At 42.1% G+C, this 22,722-nt stretch overlaps 1 protein-coding gene across 1 annotated transcript in view; it reads right to left on the minus strand.

Moving 5' to 3' along the window:
• Positions 1-22,722, minus strand: part of necab2 (N-terminal EF-hand calcium binding protein 2) — a 71,195-nt gene that overhangs the window by 18,298 nt on the left and 30,175 nt on the right. The window contains exons 6-9 of the mRNA XM_029522970.1: positions 12,930-13,066; positions 12,505-12,629; positions 4,090-4,169; positions 704-760 (exon numbers count right to left, since the gene is read on the minus strand). Coding sequence (XP_029378830.1) covers positions 704-760; positions 4,090-4,169; positions 12,505-12,629; positions 12,930-13,066 — 399 coding nt within the window. The remainder of the gene's footprint in view (positions 1-703; positions 761-4,089; positions 4,170-12,504; positions 12,630-12,929; positions 13,067-22,722) is intronic.

Raw genomic sequence — 22,722 nt, forward strand, 5'->3', positions numbered from 1 at the left:
TGCTGGGCCCCTGCAGACAGTGGAGAAGCTCTGATTTGTACTTGTTTGTGGCAGAGAACTGGGACCAGAAGTAAACTGGCACAAAACAAAAACATGCGGTCTGGTGTTCGCACATATGGATCACACACCTGAGCCAATTTGACCTCTGGAAGATTTTCAAATCGCTTCTTGGCATCACAAAGGTCATCCTGAAAAATCCAAGTGATTGGCATGTTGGCTGCGTCTTCTTGTGCGAATTCAGACCTGTAAGAAAACTTTCAAACCCTCTCACCTTTTTCTCTCCTTGGCTTCAGGCACGTGTGCAATTGTGGTTTCAAAATGGCATCAAATAGTTGATTTTTTGTCTGACAAACATTTTCTGATTTATGATTCAATCCAAGCGCAGCCTGAGAAGGAGGAGTCTGTGGAGCACATGGCTCTTCACATGAATCACTGATCATCATCACAGCGAGTACCACACCCTGAATCCACGACAGCTGATATGTTACTTTTTCTGAGATAGTGTGAAACTATTCATTTTTCTCTGAACAAGCGCATTTCCTTGGAAATAAGATAAGAACTTCACACTAAGACCTGGATTATTTTAGATACTGATACTGTCCCATGTTCATTACATCGCAAATTCATGTAATATTCAAGTACTGAAGATTCTGAAGCTGTGGGTTGTGTGTGGCAGCGTGACAGTTGTTTGGTAGCTACTTACTGCGCTGGTGGTGCCATCTGTGTCTGTTAGCCTCTGGTGCAAATCAAAGCAGACCGTCTGCAAGGAGAACCACAACAACAACAACAGCAATAACACGTCAATCAGCGAGACCAACAACAACAACAACAAGCACACATTCGTCAATCACAATGAGAGGCATGAATGGACACAATGAACCAGGCAGAGGAGAGAACAAACAAAACAAAAAACACAGGCATGAAAGCAGAGATGTCTTTCTTTGATTGGGGGGGAAAAAAAAAAAAAAAAAGTTTGGAGGGAAGATGGATGCATGTAAATAAGAGAGCTTACGTCGGTGTCAAAGATTTAAACAGACAGGAGCTGCAAAAGTCTAAATGAACATCATGATGCTGGTTTACATATTAAGATGGTGTGGCCTGTAATGTAAGTGTCACCTTGGTTACCGTTGCTATGGTTGCCAAGTTTTCTCTTCTCACACATGCAGTTTGAATTGTTATTAATGATGTTTTGTTTTTTTTTTGTAATATTTTCGGTAAACAGTGAGAGGCCTCTCTGATGAAATTGTCTCTCACACATTAACCAGCTGACGCTTAAACTTAGTGAGGCTGAAAACATCTCATACAGTTTTATTTAAAGCTTGAACGGGTATTTTTTTTTCTATTATATGCCACAATTTCAGCTAATTAGGCGTCCCTCTTCCCCAAACTGGTGATAGCAGCGTTTGTGAGGAGACAAATGTCTTGTTAACTTTGGATTTGGTCCCATGTTGGTTTGGTTAAATAAACGGACGCAAATAAAACACATTCGAGTTCCAATAAGCTCTCAGAGTCAAGACAGCAGAGCCAGGAGTGCTAGTGTGTGTGTGTGTGTGTGTGTGTGTGTGTGAGATGAGATTGATTCTACTTTTTGCCTCCACCTTCATTGCCTGTGAGTCAGAGTTATGTAAACCTTCTTTAATAAACTGCATCAGAGTGACTGATGAGTGATACTGTTGGATGAACAATACCCTTTCACTCAGAACTAAGTCTACGATCAAAGCCAGCACAAAAAGTCAAGAAACACACACGCACGCACTCAGAGTGTGAAGGATTTGAGCGCAATGGAGCTTCGCTGGACAATGTACACTTTAATGTGAAGAATTCATTTACCCACAAAAATCTTTCTCAAGATGAATGTCTTGGTTACAGGTAGCAGGCTGAGACAAAAGGCGTCTTTAATCTTTAGGTGGGAATAAACTAAGGTAATGAAAAGGTAATGAAACGAAGAGTTGAATGAGCTGAGAGAGCAGCTGGAGGGGCGGCTAATTCTCCCAACTGCAGCGACAACAAGCTACACTTTTGTGTCACACACAGTTAGATGATCCACACAAGCAGGAAAATATTGATGACAGCCTTTTTAAGTTCTTAAACAACATCATGCTCAATTTCTCATTTTCTGCTGTAAAAATAAAGATTATAGCAGCTTCAAGTGTAGTAACGGCTGTTCAAGTACAGACTACACAACTTTGTTTATCTACTGTTACGTGCTGATTACTTATGATTCTAAATATAGGCAAGACATTTTTCCAGACAATATTAGATTCTTTGCTGCAGAGAGAAGAAATCCATGTCATTTAGCAAGTCAGTTTTCGCCCTCAGTATCACCGATACCAGATGTGGAGCTACGCTGAAAGCTCATAATCCTGAAACAGGCATTCTCTTGTCTGTGGCAAACAGAGCCCAAAAAAAAAAACCCCCACACAAAAAAATTTGCAATCAAAGAAATAAACTGGAGTGTGGAGGAAGGCGGGGGAATCTGAAAGTGAGAACGAGCAACAGAGACAACATAAATGTACCACTTTGAGCAGAGTTTGCAGGTAACAGGATTTCCAGTGTGTTATCGCAGCGCTGCCAACACAGAGGCACTATTTTCATCTTGCCAGACACAACATCACTCGGTGTGTAGCTGCCGTGCTATTCATGCAGCAAACAATTCAGGATTCACTCCGTCACAGTGTGGTGAGATCATTTCCCCTTTCAGGCTCCTGCACCGTCTCAACGCTGAGATCCAGGCAGGTAATACCAGGCCAACCAGAGAGGCAAAGACAAAGCCACATTCAATAAGGCCCCCTCAAAGCCATCTTCACTCTGATAAAATATGATTACTGCCGTGTGCTGCCAGTCCTGAAAATGTAATCCTGCAGAAAACGTCTATTCATTGGATTTTATTTAGCTCTCCGTATTGTGACAACACACTTTGCAAAATAAAAGTTTGGTGCTCTATTTTTTGCTGTCATTGAGAGTATTGCTGTATTTTCCATGTATGGAAGATATTCCCTGTAATTACAACCTGAATGAGTGATGTGACGCTCAAATCAAAGCCACTATCTGTAACTGTACCAGGTGTAGGCGTGGGGCATAATAGAGACTGTTGGCAATGGCATTGTGTTATATGCTCCACCTCCCATTTCCATCCATCTGGATACACCTCACACACATCAGCTGCCAAATAATGGGAAAATGGAAAAAAAGAATTTCACTTTAATTAGTTAATTCTTTTTTTAATTACCTGATACTTTGATGAAGTTTAAAAAGGAAACACGAGGTGCTTTCAGGCTTGAATGCGCTCAGTGAACCGTGTCACAGTCGGTGAGAGCAGGTCTGCCTCTGGGTTGTGTAACGGGGTCACAGGTGATGATTGAACGGTCCGTTACTGTGAGCCGTTTCATCACCTCTGCTGCACACTGCACTGAGCGAAACTCTTCTACTTAACCTGAGCCTTGTGGTAGAGGTTTTTTTGATTATCACCCGGGGTCGAAGACCTGAGCTGAAGGGATGAACTCTTCTCTCCGTGTGGACAGCCTCAACTTCAACATGATGCTTCTGGAGTTGTCCAATCTGAAGATCTGAGCATCTCCAACGAAAAAAAATAAAAACAAAAAAAACAACGAAAACCTCCAGATGCTGGATAAAACAAAGCAGGTTTCTGAGGCTGATGCTTTATTAATCACTGCGTGGAGTCAAATCTGCCATTTAGAGACCAAAAAAACTAACCCTAACCCGAATGACACGAATTCAAACGTAAAATAAAATTTTCCAAACAATAATTCTGCAGATTTCATGCATCTATTCCTGTTCAACCTGAGCAACGTCAGACAGTCAGACACCAATCAGATCACATCCTCCGTGTCACAGTCACAGTCACACCTTAACACCGACCACAGCTGGCTGCAGAAACTACCTCCATGGTCATTTCCATTTAAAGCAACAGTCCCCCCGGGACCACATATTGATGACGCACACACACACGCACGCACAAGCAACATTGTGGTTAAGTAAACCCCCCAGGAAGTATTTGTAAGACAATGCTATATTTGTGTAAGTGACCGTACCTGTATTTGTATGTGTGGGTGTGTGCGAAGTCCTTACCTTATTCTCCAGTCGACCAATTAATTCAGCCAGCCGGTTGATCTGAGCCTCCAAACCTTCTTTCCTCACCTCCACTGCACCTGCAACACACATGCAACACACATGCACACAAACACAGTTAAGTTGTGTTGTTTAAAAAAAAAAAAAAAAAAAAAAAAAAGTCAAATTACATTTAATCAAATTCATTTGTTTTTGTAAAAGTCATCCTTGAATAAACAGTCTGTTTGTCTACTCTATAGTTACATTTTTGTTTTTAGAAAGAAACAAATATAAAAACACAAATTCACCGAGCAAGTAATTTAGACCATCTTGACACCGTTCTTGTCTCTCGATTTCCTTTGTTTCGTCATGAATATTTCATGAAAGCACGGGTTGCAAAGAGGCTAATAAATAGGCAATTCTATCTATTGGGGAGAAGTTGGCTTTTCAGTGATGGTAAAGGAGAAGTGATATGGGAGGGCAGCTCCTTTGAGGTGCTGGGTTTAATTGGCTTTTATTCCAGTGTGATTTTGAGATATCCAAACACACAGAGATCTTCCTAATTAGCTTTGGTTTTAAAGCAACACTTCAGTTTGATACAAAAGGTTTACTTTTAAGCATGAAAGATTTCCAGTGAATAGGAATAAATTGCCTCGTGCGTTAAAAGATCAGTAAGAACCTCACACAGCTCCATTTGGTGGTATACAGACTGGTTCACAGAAAGTATTCAGACCCCCTCACGTTTTCCACCCTTTGTTACATTGCTAAAATCATTTGATTTTTTTCCTCATTAATGTACAAACATCCCATTTTGACAGATAAAACAGAAATGTAGACATTTATTAAAGAGCAAAAACTGAACTATCACATGGCCATAAGTTTTCAGACCCTTTCAGGGCCAGCATTGGGAAGAAGCACCCTTTTGAGCGGATGCAGCCGTGAGTCTTCTTGGGAATGTTTATTTTTCACACCTGGATTTAGGAAACCGGCCAGTCCTCCTTGCTGAGCCGCTCCAGTTCTGTCAGGTTGGATGGTGAACGTTGGTGGACATTTTCATTTTTAGGTCTCTCCAGAGATGCTCAGTTGGGTTTAAGTCAGGGCTCTGGCTGGGCCTTTGTTATTTTCGCTGCGTGCTTCGGGTCATTGTCTTGTTGGAAGGTGAACTGCCGGCCCAGTCTGAGTTCCTGAGTACTCTGGAAAAAGGTTTCATTCAGGATATCTTTGTACTTGGCTGCATTCATCTTTCCTTTGATTGCAGCCAGCGTTCCTGTCCCCGTAGCTGAAAAACACCCCACCTCTCTCACCAAGGCTCTTCTCTTTTCCACCAATTGCTCAGTTTGGCCAGACAGTCAGCTGGTCATCCATATGTCTTTTATTTAAGGATTATGGAGGCCACTGCGCTCTATCGTTAACCTTAAATGCAGCAGAAACTCTTTTGTGACTTTTGCTGGATCTGTGCCTGACCACAAATCTGTCTCTGCACTCTTCAGGCCATTTCCTCTGAGAGGCACAGAGCTGGAAGTACTTATATAGACAGGTGTGTGCCGTTCCTAATCAAGTCAATTAAACACAGCTGGACTGCAGTAAAGTTGCTCTTTAATGAATTTGCAAAAATGTCTACATTTCTGTGTTTTTCTCTCAAAATTGGGTTCTTTGTGTACATTAATGAGGGAAAAAAATAAACATATGATTTTAGCAAATGGCTGCAATGTAACAAAGAGTGAAAATTTAAACATTTTAAATTTAAAAATAAAAAAAATTCTTTCCATACCCGCTGTTCATCATTTCAAATGTTATTTATGGACTATATAGAAATGTGGAAATGACAATTTCTATGAAAAATTGTTTTTTCAAATTAAGACTTTTTTTGTCATCAAATCCCTCTTTTTTTTTTCATAAACAAAATACGACTGGGTACCACATGGAGATTCTTCTTTCATCACTGATAGCTCAACGTGCCACCATTTCATTTATGTCATGCACACACACACACACACCTCAGCGTGCTGCCAGAGTAGGTCAAGCCACTGGTTTCACATTACATCGCTGAACAACGCACTGATAAAGGCAAGCGAGAAGAGGACGACGAATAAGTAAACATTGGTGTAAATAAATCAGGATTTAGTGACAAACTACTTTTCAGTTGTTGAGCTCCTGAAGAAAAACGGCTTTGTTTGAAAGAAAATTCAAGAATACTCTTTTAATGTGTAGATCTTTGGATAGAATGAATCACACCGGGCCTTTAATTATTCATTTATTCCTGTTGGCACATCTGGGGAGCTCCTCCTACTCCTCCCTCCCTGTTTGTGCGTCAAAATAGAAAAAAACAACAGCAACAGAAAACAGAGAAAACACGTAATGTATCACTCTCATTCATCTCAATTTAACACTTCGCCTCTCTTTTCACCTTCTTCCTCTTCTCCCCCTTCCTCCACCTCCCCATTACTCTCGAGCTGCTGTTCTCTTTTCACATCCCCTGAAGGGCCCCTCACAGCTAATTGGAGCGCAGGCTGCCCGCTCTTCATTAAAGGCTTTAACAGACAGTCAATTACACACACACCAACTAAATTACAGTCTGTAACCATGGAGATACTTGAAGATAAAAGCCTACTGGTCATTTCGGCGGACTTAGGAATGAAAATTTCCATTCTGTGTCATTAATGTGCCGAGGTGAAAATGGTCCACTGTCACGACAACATCTCAGTTTAAGTGCTATAAAAGTTCATCAGTGCTTCTTCTTTCTTAGTATTTCTTGATGTTACATAATTTGAAAGCAGTAAGAACACAAAGCAGCGCAGAAGCTCTTTCGTTTGGTGGAAATACTTAATTAATGGCAAAATCTGTTTCTATTAATTCAGTTGCACAGAACTTCCAGATCTGACCGGACAGACCAGCCAGCATTAGTGTGGAAAGTGACTTGAAATTGCCGAAGCTGGACGCTGTGTGCTGCATCGACGTGGTGTGTCGGTGTGTAATGTGTCTGACTTTCACTTCAGATGTTGGAGTTTCCAATTAATTAAACTTTATACACTACCAGTAAAACGTTTGGACGCACTTTCTCATTCAAAAGAATGTGTGTGTGTCCAAACTTCTGACTGGTGAATTAGGGGACTTTTCATTTTAACAGGCTGCAGTGGTTTTATCATATCTGACCCCCTTTCTTCCCTATCTGGGAAAAAAAACTCATCTCATACGTAATCTACATTCTTCCACATCCACAGATCTTCCACTGCGTTTCCTTTCAGACTTAGCTGTGGTCACTCTTCCTTCGACCTCATAAGCTTGCCGGCAGTTGTAGAATCATACCTCCAAATATCACGTCTAGCAAAGGGTTTGTGAACGGACCAAAGCCTGATTTCTTCATAAATCAATTCATTTTTATTAATCAGGAAATCCTTTTTTATGTCGAATCATAAAAAAGAAATGTAGATCAGTAAGAAAATTAGTTCAGCAGAAGAGTAAAAATTTGCCAACATTATATCTTGGTTCAAATCAGACAATTCATATAAGATGGTCTCTTTCTCCACATCAGACATTGTTGAGGCCAAACTGGTTACATGTTGGATTATATAAGAGAGCAGCAGGGCAGCGTTTACTCCATGACAGGGATAATGTGCGGCACATTAAGAGGCTGAAGGTTTTACCTTCGCCCCTCTCACACTGGTCCAATCATCCTGGAAAATGATCTGTAGTTATTATGAGACCTTGTAGGAGTCCTGTCACGGATAAATGCTTTTTCCCGGAGGGGTCAGCACATCGGCTGGTTCACGCTTCTGCCAGAATAATCAACAGTATCTGGCTCTGTACAAGGATAGTGCAAAAGAGGAAGGGTGACCAGCTTTCTGTTTATGCCACCAGACACAGTAATGTTGTACAATGTGTATTTTATCTCTCAGCGTCTGTTTTTCTTTGGTTTCAGACAGGGAGTGATTTAAAAATGTAAAAATCCTTTTGTTATCACAGACTAAATTGTTTGCTGTATTTTAGTGAATGTGAATGGAACTCAACAGGCACAAACACCTTAAGAAATGTTGTTATTTACAATCGTCCTTTTTGTCTTTAGACCTAATCTTTAAGAATCACTGAACCATAAACTGCACTTTGTTTACATGAAACACATTTACTTATATGGGAATAATTAAACGGTAGATGCACTCAGATACTGTACAGGGTTGTATGTACTCCAGCTGCTTGACTTACAGACAGCCGTGGATATTTTTAGCTCTTATTCTTTCTCCCTCTCCCTCTTGTCCTTGCTCTTTATGCCTTTCCTCTCTCATCTCCCACTCACTGTTTTGTCGTTTCTCTTTCCCTCACCTCTGTCTGTTTTTCTCAGAACACAGGCAGCACATAAGCCTTTGTGCGCTGAAAAGGAGAAGACTTGAAGGAGAAGGCGAGCGTATTGCCATGAGCAGAGGAGAACACTGAGGATGGAGGTGAGGAAATGACTGAGGAGCGCAGCAGTAACGCACACATGTAGGAGGAGGCTGTGGCCGAGGGGGAGCGGAGACAGAGGGGATCTGGGAGTCATTAATCAATCGACTCATCCTGACTCAAGACAAAGCACGGCTGACATGAAGGTTCTTTGCTGTCAGAGCTGCTTTACAGCCAAACCTACAGTATGGAGAGGAGGGGGAGAAAAACCGGGAGACAAAAAGAGACAGCGCTGCAGAAGAAGTTTGACAGAGAGCACTGCGGGCCGGCTTTTCTTCGCCCTGTTTGGGAATCAGGATGAAATACCTGCTCCAATACCCAAAACTCATTTAAAGTTTCCACGTGAGTGAGTTTTAATAGACCTGAAGGGCGTTTGGAAAATGTTGAGCAGCAGTTGGCAGCAAGAAAGTCAGGAGAAATTTTTTTAAAAAATAAGAGAGCCTATGTGCCGCAAATAGATTTTCTAAAACTGCAATATCTATTTCTGTTTGTTGTGATAGTGGCAGTAATACTTTACACCCGTTTCACATTTCTATGATGCCAATAAAGCATCTGTGGCTAATTTAAAAACAGTTGAATAATCACATCAAATATGTGACCATTCTGTACATTTAATAGTAAAACACTTGTTATATTTATTTCATTGTTCATTTTTTACTGTTTCCAAATTCTCCATGACAAAAAAGAAAACTCTGATAATGAACTGAAGGCTTCAAGATGTGGCTGAAAGCTCAGAGAAATCCAGTAAGGTGACCTTTCATCACAATGTCAGCGGCTAAAACTCAAGCCCCAAACTTCAAACTCCACGTTTCTATACTTTCTGGAACAGTGCACAGGTTGAATATTTTACTTTATCTATAACTTCATCTCTCCATCAGACGCTGAAGACTGACCGGAAACACTCCAGATGAACCGCTGCTGTCACGTAGAGCTTCTTTCCTGCCCAGTAATTCTGATGCTGTGTGGCTGTGTGTGAGGCCGGCCTGAAATATGAAATGCCTCGTGAAAATGTTGGTGTTGGTCACTTTCCTCCCGGAGAAGGCTCAGCGTCATTTGGGTTGAAAACTTTTCCAACTCCTGTATGTCACCATCTGCCCTGTGCTCAGTGCACCCTGAAGCAAACTACTGACCTTCCCATCAACCAGCTGTGTTTCAGAAGAACTTGGTTGGTCTGAGCCAACAACTGCATTGTGAACGTCGCTTACTTTGACTTCTTTGATAAGTTAACACTAATAACTAATAACATACAGCAGGTTTTACAAAGGCTCCGTTTCAGACCAGTATCAATCAACTATCAACTACATATTGTCTGTAGAACATTGTTTCTGCATTTTGATGCCACATAAAAATGACAAAAGGAGAAAAGTTCCTGTCAGGACTGGTTTAATATCAAAGAGATAAAAATGTGTAATAATGTCTTCATAAAAAACCACCTCTGTCAGAAATGAGATGTATCATTGGACACAGCACTTAGATGACATGATTGTGCAAGTTCTCTTTCAGCGCTGTGCACTTTTTTGGTCAAACTCTTAAAAATCTGCAAGTACTGAAATAATTTCAGCTGATTCAAGTTTTTTTTTTTTTTTTTTTTTAAAGCCACAGATCTATATAATATTCACTTTGATCGGGCCTTTGAATGTTAACTCTTAGTCAAAGCAATGAAAGAATTTTTTATATATATTTTTTATTTATTTTTTTATTTTTTTTCTGCTATGATTTGGTTTATGCATTTGCACATTTGGAAATGGATCTCAACATGAATAGTAAGTCCATATATGTTCATGCTAACTGTACACTGTTGGCTGTGTTATTACCCAGCAGCACTTTGATCTTGTTTTATTAGACCACGATGTTACTGCCAGTGTCCTGCGTCACCACTGCGTCTTTCTGCTAAGTTAAGACGGCCCCCTGGTTTGGTTTGACATTTTTAGTAAATCAGCATCCATAGCTAGACTGTATAAGCGCGGATACACACAGTTCACTGGTTTTATCCCTGTGTTTATATTTGCTACTGCGGTGTCAACAGTTTCTCCCTACGATCCTTTGTGAGTTTAAAGTACGAGGATGAACTTTTAGAAGTAAAGGATGAGGAGTGAACTGTTCTTTGGCAGTGTCTTCTCTGAATTACAAGTCTGTGTGAGAACAAAGTGTCACCGCTGCCATCCCATCTGGTCCGACAGCAAAGTCACACTCTTCGCATCTCTGTGTGTTCGCTCCATCCTGATGAATCACAAACACTGATAGAAACCGAGGCAAATGTTAGCGGCAGTCTTCCCATTTAAGCTCCTCGGTGACCCTGTAAATCCCAGTTCAAACACAATGCACCGGCCTTGGTATTGATGAAAGGCACTGAGCATGGAGCCTGTGTGTCTTCGCCTGCTGTGGTCTCCTGTGACACAGTCAATGTACTGTTAAATAAAACACAGGAGAGCAACCTCTGCTGATCACTTGGTAAACCAATAACGGCTCTAACAACAACTCCATTGTATGTTCAGGACATTCATGCTGGACTTTTACAAAAGGGAAGATTTAAAGGTTGATTAGCCTGCTTCGGTTTATCAAAAGGGTCTGATTGTGTTTTGTAAGATTGAAAGGGTGCTGGTGGAGCAGTACTTTTGTCAGGTTTAACCACAGCTATGGACCATGGTTACCTGAAAAAGAAAAACTGCACAGTAACCATTATTTCAGTGGTGTGTCAATGAACCCTCTGATAGTTATTGTTACCACTCAATAACACTGAAACAACACAATGTGTTGCCCATGTTGTTTTCCCAGGAGTCAGTGTGCAATAATATTAATTACAGTACAGTAAGACTATCATTAAATCAACCCTTTGCTATGTGTTCTTATTTTCAGAAGTGAATGCTTTAAGCACGTTTGGTTTGACTTTGGAGACATAAATATTGTGCTTTAACACTCAATCTAAACAAAAGTTTGTTTGTTTTCTGTCTGCTGCCACAATGTGCACACCATCTGTTGGTCACTGCTGCACAAATGGAGATACAATATCAACAGCGTGATTGATGTTTACCAAAATGTGACGGTATATTCAGCCGGCCCTCAAGTTGTCAACAATTAACCTTCCTCTAGCATGTCACAGTCCAAATGACACGTGGACAATAAACGGGGTTGTCAATAACAATCCTGAGGAGTGATTGATAATAGCTTGCTACTCCTCAGCCTTGACTTATTTTGTTCGACCTTTCCTCCGTGGAGTTTGTGTTGTGATAAAATGCTGGCATATCTCAACAACTTCTGAAGTGTCATTTCTTTGGCGAGCAATTTGTTCGAGTGGGTGTTAAGTGTCACAGCGGGCGTGTGCTGCAGTTTTAACCACGAGCTGACGGAGAGATAGAGAGGGATGGAGGGAGGGGAGGAGGGAGAAAGGAGGAGTAACGAGAGTCCGGCACAACCTCGAGCTGTTGGTGGGTGCTTTAGCAGCTGGAACTAAACTCGGTCTCTCCATAAGAAACAGCACTAGGTAGCAGATTTTAAGTATTAAGTGCTGAATAGACTCTTATTCACAGTTACAGGTTTGATTTTAACACTTTAAGAGATTTATTTGGCAACTTTCTGCGCTCTCTCTTTGGAGTCCTCAGCCATCCCTCCATTCATTTCTCCCCCTTCAGTACCCTTCCTCCCTATTGCCTTTTTCTCCACCCATTTATCTGTACTGCCCTGCAGTCCACTGCAGGAAAGTTGCTTCAGACTTGTGCGGTTGGCTGATTGAGGTCTTTTACAATCGAGAATAAATATATGTGTGTGTGCGTGTGTGTGTGTGTGTGTGTGCGTGTGTGTGTGTGTGTGTTTATTGGTCTACAGTGAACAGAAAAAGTGCTGAGTGGCATTCAGACTCCACACAGATTTTCTGCCCAGAGTTATGAACACGCTCACTCAAGGCTGCAGATAGGATGCTAATCACAGAAGCACGTGACAGACGGCCTCACTGGAATGGGAGGAAGTGTTGCAGTGTGTGTGTGTGTGTGTGTGTGTGTGTGTCACCTGAAGCAGTGTTGATGGTCCTGACACCCTCCCTGGCGCTGACTCTGTTGTTGGGGGGATAGTCAGGAACAAGGTTCTCGTTGCGCCTCTCTGACGCCCGTGGACTCACCTTGGCAGGTAGATGACTGAGAGAACGAGAGATGGAGAGAGGAGGTGAGGAAATAGGAGCTAAAGGGTCTTAGAGAAATGAACGAAAGAGAAAGTGACAATGGACTTTGGATGGAGAGCTGGTGGAGAGAAGGCTCCACAGGGGAAGGAGCAGAGGAGCGAGGAAGAGATTGAAGATGATGAAATGGGATGGAGGTGTGTGTGTGTGTGTGTGTGTGTGTGTGTGTGTGTGTGTGTGTGTGTGAGTTAACCAAACACAATTTGTTCTTGAAACACAGCCTGGTTTCCATTATGACAACTGACAACCACAAACTCACCCCGACTGGCTGTGCTGCTCGTCAATCGCATCCACTGCACTCTCCACAGAGCTCAGCAGAGACTGGATCTGATTGGCTGATTCCTTCAGGAGGAAACGGGTCACAAACTGCTCCACATTGGTTCCTCTCTCATAAACCTGGGGAAATAAAAAAATAAAAAAATAAATTAACGTGATGGTATCCATATTTATAAAACCTGTAGTAATCTGAAGTTCAGTTTTCTTCATCTTTCTATCCTTTACGTCTTTCACACATCACAGCCTCCTCCTCTGAAAATACTTTTCCTGAAAAAGTCTTTACCAGGTCATTCCTGCAGCTGAAGAGCTTCTCAAGGTGGACATGCAATGAATGAGGTGGTGAAAATGACAACTAAAAATAGACCTGTAGCTTTGACTCCCTCTGCTGCCAACCTTCCTCCTTCCTTTTTTTCTCCTGCAGCTTTTGCTTCTCTCCTTCTCAAATTTCTCATTGATTGCTAAAACTTAAAACCGACTTTTGACTTTTGAGCCTAAAGCCCGGGCCATTAATGACATAAAAATACTGTTTTGGGATTTTAATATTCTTTTTACTGTTACAGATTAGATTCAGCAGAAAAAATACATCCACTTTCTTTGATGATCTGTAAATCAATCTTCCACCAGCATCATTCATTCCACTTGTGCAATAATGATTCCTCTGAAAAAACAGCATTGTCATGTCGCTTGAAGTGTATTGATCCATTGATCAATCAGCTTCATAGACTTGCCCTAAATCATCACAAGTGCTGCTGTTTCTGCAGTTGGAAGCATGTGGGTGGTGTCTGTTTTTTATCCTGTCAAAATTAAAATCACGAAACTTTGTGTTTATATACTGTAACATGGACTTTAATCCCATCAACACAGTGCAATACGTATGTGTGCCACTGCTGAATTTTTAAGACAGCGTTACTTCAAATAGCACAACATTTGCCAAGCACATCGGAAGATTTCTTGTCATTTAGGTCACTGTAAGTTTCTCTGTCATGCTGAAAAGGAAAAAAATATGTGTAAAAAAAAAAAAAAAAACTAAAATAAAACAAGCCAAGTTGTTGTAGTTCTGCACCGAACTGCAAAAATAATGTTTCTCTAACTCCATGTTGGAAGTTTTTACCTGGGACCTGTGCAGGTTCAGCCTCGATAATCAACCCATGTAACAGCAACACAGTGGTCATCAAATTTGTAAGACACCTTTAAATGTGTTATTCCAACAAAAAGAAAAGAAAAGAAAAACAGCAGCAAACATTAAGAGTAAAACTCGAAAGAAAGAGTTTTTTGAAGCACCTGATTCTAGTACAAACCCAGTCAATTCAGCTGGAGGGCCAACAAGACGGATAAAAAGTCTAATTCTGTGTTTGCCCACTTCTGTATGTTTTGTTCTTCACATCCTGTGCCGAAGCATCGAATCATAATGACAGTGGGGCTCAGCGAACCGTCAACCGGTTGAGGTTTATTTGAGCATTATAAGAAAAGAAACAAACAACTTTCACATGCTGCTGTGACGCATTTAATGCGGTAGGAACTGACAGATTAACTCATAAAAACTTCATGATTAAATGCATTTTCATAATTGACTACATATGTTGCTGAGGGAGTGGAGTCAGTCGGTCATGTCAGCTTTACTGTCAGAAGTCACAGCGCAGTGATTCAGGGAGACAATTAAGGTTCCTGTGCAGTCAGCCTTTCTCTGCTGCACCACAATCAACGCTCCCGTGAGACGCAGAATCACACAGGACATATTGACTTCTATTATCACACTCACTGGATCATACACACACAGACACACACACAAATATGCAAACACATTGACTTGGCAAAGGCTCGTCAGCTCATGTTTGTGAAAATGCAGTTCTGCATCTTTTGGTTTTATGGTCACAGAATTTTTGTGATTATAGACTTTGTGGTAATGTTTTTATTTTCCATTGTACTCAAGAGTTACTGACTAACTTTTACTACAACACTGAGACTGTGAATAAATACACAGTAAATGAGTCCAGCGGTACTATCTGAGTCCGAGGTATGCGTTTGAAGGAAGGGACTGGACTGAACCCTCAGCAGGATTCTGCATCCGGCAGTAATTGTTTCTTTTTTTAATCAGAACGCTGAAAATGACCAGTTGCGTACAGCTTCCAAATGGGAAAAGCTGCAACAATTCAGGAAAATGAGGATTATAGCTGAAAATAAGAACAGAACAATGGCTGTATTAACATGCTCCACACTCCTGTTGTCCAGTTTGTGCCAGTTTTTTAAAAAACTGGACTAGCACCACGGTTCGCCGAATAAAATGTTGAGCCTCACATTCAGTGCTGCTGGATCCTCAGGACAGTGAACCAGTGAACCATAAGCCATCCAACAGATTTGAAAACGCAACAAGACTTTATTTTTTTTTTAGCTTTCTAAAAAAGAAGCGTGTTGTGGAGTCATGCATTTATATTTTAAAGTGTGCTCAACCTGTCTCTCCCCGGCCTTTTCCTCCCCCCTCCCTCCAGCATGTATCCGTCACCCCCACTCTCCCCCTCTGCTGAGCATGTCCCATGGGCCCAGCTACAAAACCTGGGATAGAAAAGCTGTGATCTATAATTCACACAGATCACTGACCCAGGAGGAGATACAGCATCTATCACTGCTGGCTCCCCAAACACAGCCTGATGATTAGCCACCCTGTGTATTATTGGAAGCAAGTGTGTGTGTGTCAGTGTTGTTATGGTTTTTGTGTTACTCTCATAATTTATGGCGCCTATGAGTCTCACTATCGTATACGTTTTTCGCACATTACCGAAGGCTGCGTGCGAAATAACACACACAGGCCACACAAAGAGAGTGTGTGAAGACAATGTGACCTGAAGTCAGTGTGAGTATCAGCTTTTTATCACAAAGTGGAGGTGGAGGGATTTTTGTAAGATCAAAAAAATGTAATCTGGTTGGAGAGATTGACCGTGGCAGGAGGTTCACTTGTGAGTCTATCCACGCGTGTGTGTGTGTGTGTGTAGTTTTTTCAGCTCTCATGCACTTCTTCTTAAGGTTAACAACAAATCTCATTACCATCCACCTACTCATCTGCACATGTGTAGGACAGCTCACACACACACACAGAAGCTTTTTGTGATAAGATATTGGCGGCTGCAGAAGTAATCAGTGATTACGGAGATTGCTCTCATTAGGAGACATGATTCAGCTCAGATGGAGCTACAGGAGCTTGGTGGAGGGGTGGACGTGAAAAGTGCTGGTCTAAAAAAAAAAGATCGTGAATGTGGTAATATTGGCCATACTTTAGTACAGGAAACCTCTAAATATCTCTGTTATACCAGTGAAAAGAAAAAGACCTAGAGATGAGACAGTCACAGGTTTGTTTAAAAAAAAATGGACTCCTTTCAAACAGCCGAATGAGTCTTTCTGTTTGAGGTGAGCTATAGTCACTGAGCCTCTGTGTGAGATGATCTGTTCAGTGATTGTGTATTTTTTTTTTTTTTTACTTATTTCAGGTCTGCACTTCAATCTGTCATCCCTGTGACCAATGTAGCAAGCAACTGCTACGTTCTCCGTTGGATCTGACCGAGGAACCTTCAAGGCCAATTCGTGTTAGAAAGGAAGCAGCCCATGAAATGGGGTACACCCAAACGAGACAGAGATTGGTTCTCTCTGTCTTGTTCAACGATCGGAAAAAAGCAGTGTTAGCGCTGCGTGGTGTAAATAATCTTAAAATGGCCTCATCACTTTCACAGAAAAAAAAAAAAAAAGATGCATAAAGAAAAAGCTGCTGCAAGGTCTGACCATGAGTCAGGTAGAGAGGCGGGAGACGGCCTGTCAGTGCAGGTAATGATTCACCGATAAGTCCTCTTATCCAGCAGCTTGACCTGAAAGAGCTTCATCAGTCTCACAGGAAGGAAATCGAAGAGAGGAGAGGACTTTTCCTTGGACTCTATTTAGGTTGAATCAAAACAGGGTAGATAAAAAAACAAACAAAAAAAAAGAAACCTCTGAGTGTGAGCCAGCCTACTCTGCTGCTGGAAAATGATATTTTGAGTTTTTATTTTAGTCTTCATCTCGAGGAGCAATATGGAATGATTCTTTGAAAAACGGGCCGCTCCAATATTTGCACTGAGCATGCAGCCAACACAGTAATCAGTATCACACTGACGAACAACCTGCAGAACCAAAGAAGGCAGCTAAGAACTAACACACGGAGGATTTTTAATGCTATGCATTAAAAATGGAGTGTACGCACATTTCAATTACTCACAACAGAAATACTCCAAATACGCTGTATTCTTTCTGCACAATCATAATTAAAGTCTAAGTTTGATTAGAAATATTTGTGTTTTTACACATTTGTAAATTTCATCTTGTTGCTGCTTAAATGTGTACTGTGGGCAAATACACACACAAGTTTATATTTAGTTAATGGGAGTAGTTCAAGAACAAAGGTAAAGGTAAAGAACACACAATGAAACTGACTGAATTTCTTTTGTAAGTTGTAGTTGAAACAGTTTGATCATCTGCATGTACTCGTTAAAAGTTGTTAAGAGGAGAAGAGTTGATATTTTTCATAACGAAGCCTTCATTTCCTTTCTGGTCTTCAAACAGCTTCCGGCAGTTCACCAGCCACATCTCAGCCTACCGAGGTGTGTTCTCCGGAGAACAACCCTAACCCTGAGCTGCCAATTTTAACATCTTTTATTACTTTCTATTGGTTTGATGATTTTTTTACCATGGCAACCTGTAGAAGTAGTTTATGTCGCAGCAGGTCTGTCTTGATTTCTCCTTTTATTTATTTCACAGCTCAAGAGGCAGCAGCTTTTATTTCTGCAGTCACAGCAGAGTCAACATCGTCTCCTTACTGTAGGTCTTTAGGATAACACAGGATTGATGAGCTGCAAAGCACAAGTGCAGCTCCCGAGCTGGCAGGCTACCTCCTTAACCCCCGCAATCCTGCTTCAGCTTCACACATCGACCCATTAAAACGGTACTTTAGCGAATGCACTCTATACGTCTCTCAGTAACAGCATTTTAGCAGAAGAGCTGTGCATCAGATCTCTAACAGAGAGAAACACATTCCTTTTTTACGTCTCCTCTCACGGCCATGCAGCAGAAATGTCTTCATCACAGGAGGAAGCTGAAAAGGCACGTTGGAAAAGGAGACGGGGGGGGGGGGGGGGGGGGGGGGGGGGGGCAGGAAGAAACATAACTGAATGTGTGTGAGAGAGAGAGCGCACTAATGGTGGACTGGTACAGCTGACCACATGCTGCTGCTCCTCTTGAGAGATCTACCAGTCCATTAGCAGGCCGCTAGCCTGAACATGGACACACACACAGACACACAAATACTGCAAAATCAGCATCTACATAAGATGCCCTGTAACCAGAAAAATCTTCTGTGCACGATGTGATTATATCCCACCGTATGCTCACGTTGGTGAGGAGAAAACATGTGCACAGCAAGTCAATAATACTACGGCAGCTCCTGGTTTTGAACAGGAAGACATAACAGCTTCATAACCGGCGTTGGCGGGTAAGCACACCAACATAGACGGCTGACTGCCGCACCAGTTTCACACAGACACACTACACCTACAGGGACCTCGCTGTCATGCAGACTGCCAAAATCAGGCTGTTACCCAGTTTGTGCTCCACCTTGAAAGATGTTTTTGAAAATAATTTGTGACTCATTTCAGGCCCTGAGCACAAAACACTCTCGGTAAAAGGTGAAGCTTAAGATCTGAGATGAAATACAACTGGACCGTTTGATATGAAAAAAGGAAAAATAAGCATTTTGAGAAATACAGTAATTATCTTTCCTCATCAGGCATGATCCCTCCCCCATGGATCTGATCGGGGGACACTAAAGGCTGGTTTATGTTTATGGTGAATAATCTTAAGAGTGATATTAGCTGCTTCAGTTGTTCATCGTGTGGAAGGACACGCCTCCGTAATTGCTGAAAGGACAGAGCTGAATTCAAGGCAGCCCCTCCTGGAGGGGGTTCACAGTGTTTACACATGAAAAGTGTCAACAATGGTTGTGTAACAAAAGCAGAAGGGCCGGCCCATTGGCTCCTTTCCTCAAAGCTGGTGCAGACAAACATTCTGCACATATTTAAATACATTTATTTGAATTAACTCATCATTACTGTTCGCAGTCAAGAACAAAGTATGCCAACAAACGGTGGAGCTGATAGATTACTTCGATTTTATTTTTTGGAGAAATGTAACTGGCTTCAGTGCAGAAGTTCACAGCAGGAAGCGCCTGAGTTTGTTTCTAAACAGAAGGCGAGCCCACTAACAGGCATCAGAAACTCTCACACCCTTCAGATATCATGCCAGCTTAATCGGAGAGCGCAGAGGAAGGAGGGAGGCGAGCAGGAGGAGGATGGAGGATGGAGGCAGAGAGAAACAGTAGGAGGAAGCGAAGCTGCTCAGGGAGGGGGAGATAAGAGGGGAGAAAATGGAGGCAAGAAGTGGGAGGAAGGGGGAGAGAATAAAGGGGGTCAGAAGAGAAAAGGGATTACTGGACACTGGATTGAGCTTTCTGGTTCATTTTTATGTTTCATTCTCTCTCTGTAGTAAATCCTTATGTGGAGTTCTTCTGGCTCTCCGCTCTGTTCAACCAATTACCCGACAGCCGCCTCTCTCTCCTTCACACACACACACACACACACACACACACACACACACACACAAACACACACACCGGCTCTCTCTCTCTCACTCCTCACACTCCCCTGCATTATTCATGCTTTTTGGGTGTAACCTCATCAGTCAACACACACCCAGCTGATAACACACACTCTGCCTGCCTCTCTCTCTCTCTCTCACACACACACACACACACACACAAATTATTCATGCCCACATCATTAACAGCTGTGGGAGACACTGAGGATGCAGTCAGCCAGTCGCACACTTTGTGGGTGTGTCGATCACGTGTTCGCCTCAGCTCGGCAGAGTAAACAGGGGACGTACATGAATAAAAAAGTAACATGGTGGCTGCTCTTCGGCTGTGCTGCTGCTCCAAAGAGCTGACTTCAAATCTGCAACACCAAAAACGGGGGGGGGGGGGTCGCTCTGCATGAAATCGGATCAGGATTGTAGCTGACTATAACATCATATAATGATGGGAGTTAGTTCAAATACGCCTTGTTCTCTGCCTGTCACTGTCTCAAGTCTTCACTCATTGTCCTTCTTATTTGTTTAGTCCAACAATGACGCACACTCTTTTCACAGAGTTTGGAAGTGCTGGTCCTGTCGATATTACAGAGAAGTCAGCCAAACGTCGAGCTGATATTATAATGACATTATTTAGCCTGACAAATGAGTACAAGTAGTTTGCATTTTTTATTATTTCAAATAATTGAAGCTTTTCTTAGTATTTGTGATGAGTGGATGAAGCTGCACTCAAAAACATCCACGCAGTGCAGCTAAATGGAAATGTGGACAACCTCCAACCGCGGAATGAAACACAATCACAGTTCTTATGGTCACCATCTCTTTGTAGCCACCAAAGAAAAGTAGCTCACTCTGGTCTTTACCCAGTCGAGTACTGTGTGAGGAAAAGAGGCTGCAGCACAGCGACCACTCAGGAGCTGAAAGATGATGTCAAACCATGAAATTGGTTTCAGTCATGGAGCCGCTGAGCTTCCTCCTCATTCACACAGTATCATCGGCAGCAATAAGAGGGATGTCAAGCTGCGTCTCTGACCTCCCTCGCCTTTTCTCATTCAGCGTCTGAACTCTTCTCTCCTATTCGTTCACCTCCTACACTTCCTGCTTGCTTCTTCACGGTTTTGATCCCTTAATTTAATTCCTTCCTGTCAGTTTTTCACTCAGTCTTCTCACTCCACACTGCTTTTCTTTTCTGCCTTTGACCTTTGTCAGCTTCTTTCCTCAGCCCATCTTGTCCTCATCAAGTCTGTCTTTAATATCCCAGCATCTGACAGCAGCATCCTGCTCCGCGGTTACCAGGGAAATAGTAACCCTGGACACCAGATAAATAAAGATGAGGGACACACTCATCGGGGTTGAAATCACTATATGTTTATAGAAGATACTGTAAATGTGTGTGTGTCAAGACAGAAATGCTCCAGACTGAACACTGTTGACTGTTGTTCTAAAGATACTTTCTGCTCGCTGTTTACTGAGTCATGCTGTCAGGCCTGAGCTGTAATTAGTCATAACCAATTTCCCTCTAGATGCACTCAACTGCCAAATCATGAAGTAGGAGAGGAAAAAAGTGCCACATGTTTGTCAGGTGAAGTCAGTGCGGCAGGGTTGCAGTTATCACTGTCGGACCTCTCCACACTGTGGTTTTAGTTTTATAGACCGAAGTCACATCACATCACACAGTGTTGTTTTTTTTGTTTTTTTTCAATCTATATTTTGCTTTTCTCCAATTCCAGGAATATATTGATCTTTATTATTTTTATTTCTTATCATATCTTTCCCAAGGACATGAAGATCAGTGGACGACCTCCTCGTCCCAAGGAGTGTTTCCTGTAGTAGTAATGTTACCATGGTAACCACAGTGTCACCAAATCGACCTAGTGTTAATGAGGATTTTATCTTTGACCTCTGATGAGTAAGCAAGCCTCGTTCAGTTTATTTTATTTTTAATACTGAAGGAAACTCCTTAGTTTAAGCATCCCACTCAGGATTTTTATTTACTCCAGAAATGATCTCACTAAGTGTTTAAAACGCTGTAGAAAGCATGACACTCGGCTGTTTCACCTCTGTGTCCCCAGATCATGGCTCCTGGATGTCTTCATCTTCATCTGAAACCCCATTAAACTCTAATGAATAAGTGATACAGAGAATCACATCAGATCCACTGACCAAGCCAGCTGAGTCGTTTTACTCCTTCACCTCCGTTTCATCGTTTTATTCATCACCATCTTCACTTCCTGCCACTTTCATCACACCTCCTCATCCCATTTTCTCCTTTCGTCCCCTGTTTCACAATTTTTCTCCTTCAATCTCTTCAGTCTCCCTCCCCTCTTGTTTTCCTCACAGATCATTGTGTACAGACCAAAATGCCTTTGCTACCCCGTGATCTGCCTCACCTTAATCTTCATTAAGAAAAGACGGGATAAAGAGGATGAGGAGGGCGAAGCAGCATTTGCCTGGAGGCGTAAGAAGAAAATGGAGCAAAGATGAAAAAGGAGACGCAAGAGAAAGAGCAGATGAGGAGGAGGAGGAAGAGAGGCAGCTAAAAACCTCATACAGGCTCATTCACCAGTGTTAGACCATTTCCTGAAAAAAACTTTCAGGGAGGACAAGAAGAAGGAGAAAAGCTTAACAAGGCTGTAGTGTGTGTGGTTGTGTGTATTTGTGTGAGTGTGCGATAGCGGTGACTCGTTCAGCTGGAAAAAGTAAAATGCTAATGAGAGTGGCTCATTAAACACGGCATTTATACAGTACAGGGCAGATAGGACAGGAGATTTAATGAATTCTCCATCTTTTTGTTGTCTGCTTCAGCTCTCATCACTCAACCACACACACGTGAAGTATTCATGGAAGGGCAGTTACTTAGGGGCCGCCGAGCCAATTAAAATTGTTTTCTACCACTTCTGACTCTGATGGTGTGATAAAAGCTTCCACACCAAAAGAAAAAGAGCTAAATGGTTGAAAGTACACGACGTCTCTCTGCATCGCCGTGGATTATGTACCTGAATCTGATTCATGACATTCAGAGTCATCATCCAGGAAGGTGGCCGAGATGAACGGCCTCCTTTACCGCAGATCCCCTCACACTTTCCCCGCTTCTTACAACAGCTGATGGTGACTGTCTG

This window comes from Echeneis naucrates, chromosome 16, assembly GCF_900963305.1.
Source record: "Echeneis naucrates chromosome 16, fEcheNa1.1, whole genome shotgun sequence".
Taxonomy (NCBI): Eukaryota; Metazoa; Chordata; class Actinopteri; order Carangiformes; family Echeneidae; genus Echeneis; species Echeneis naucrates.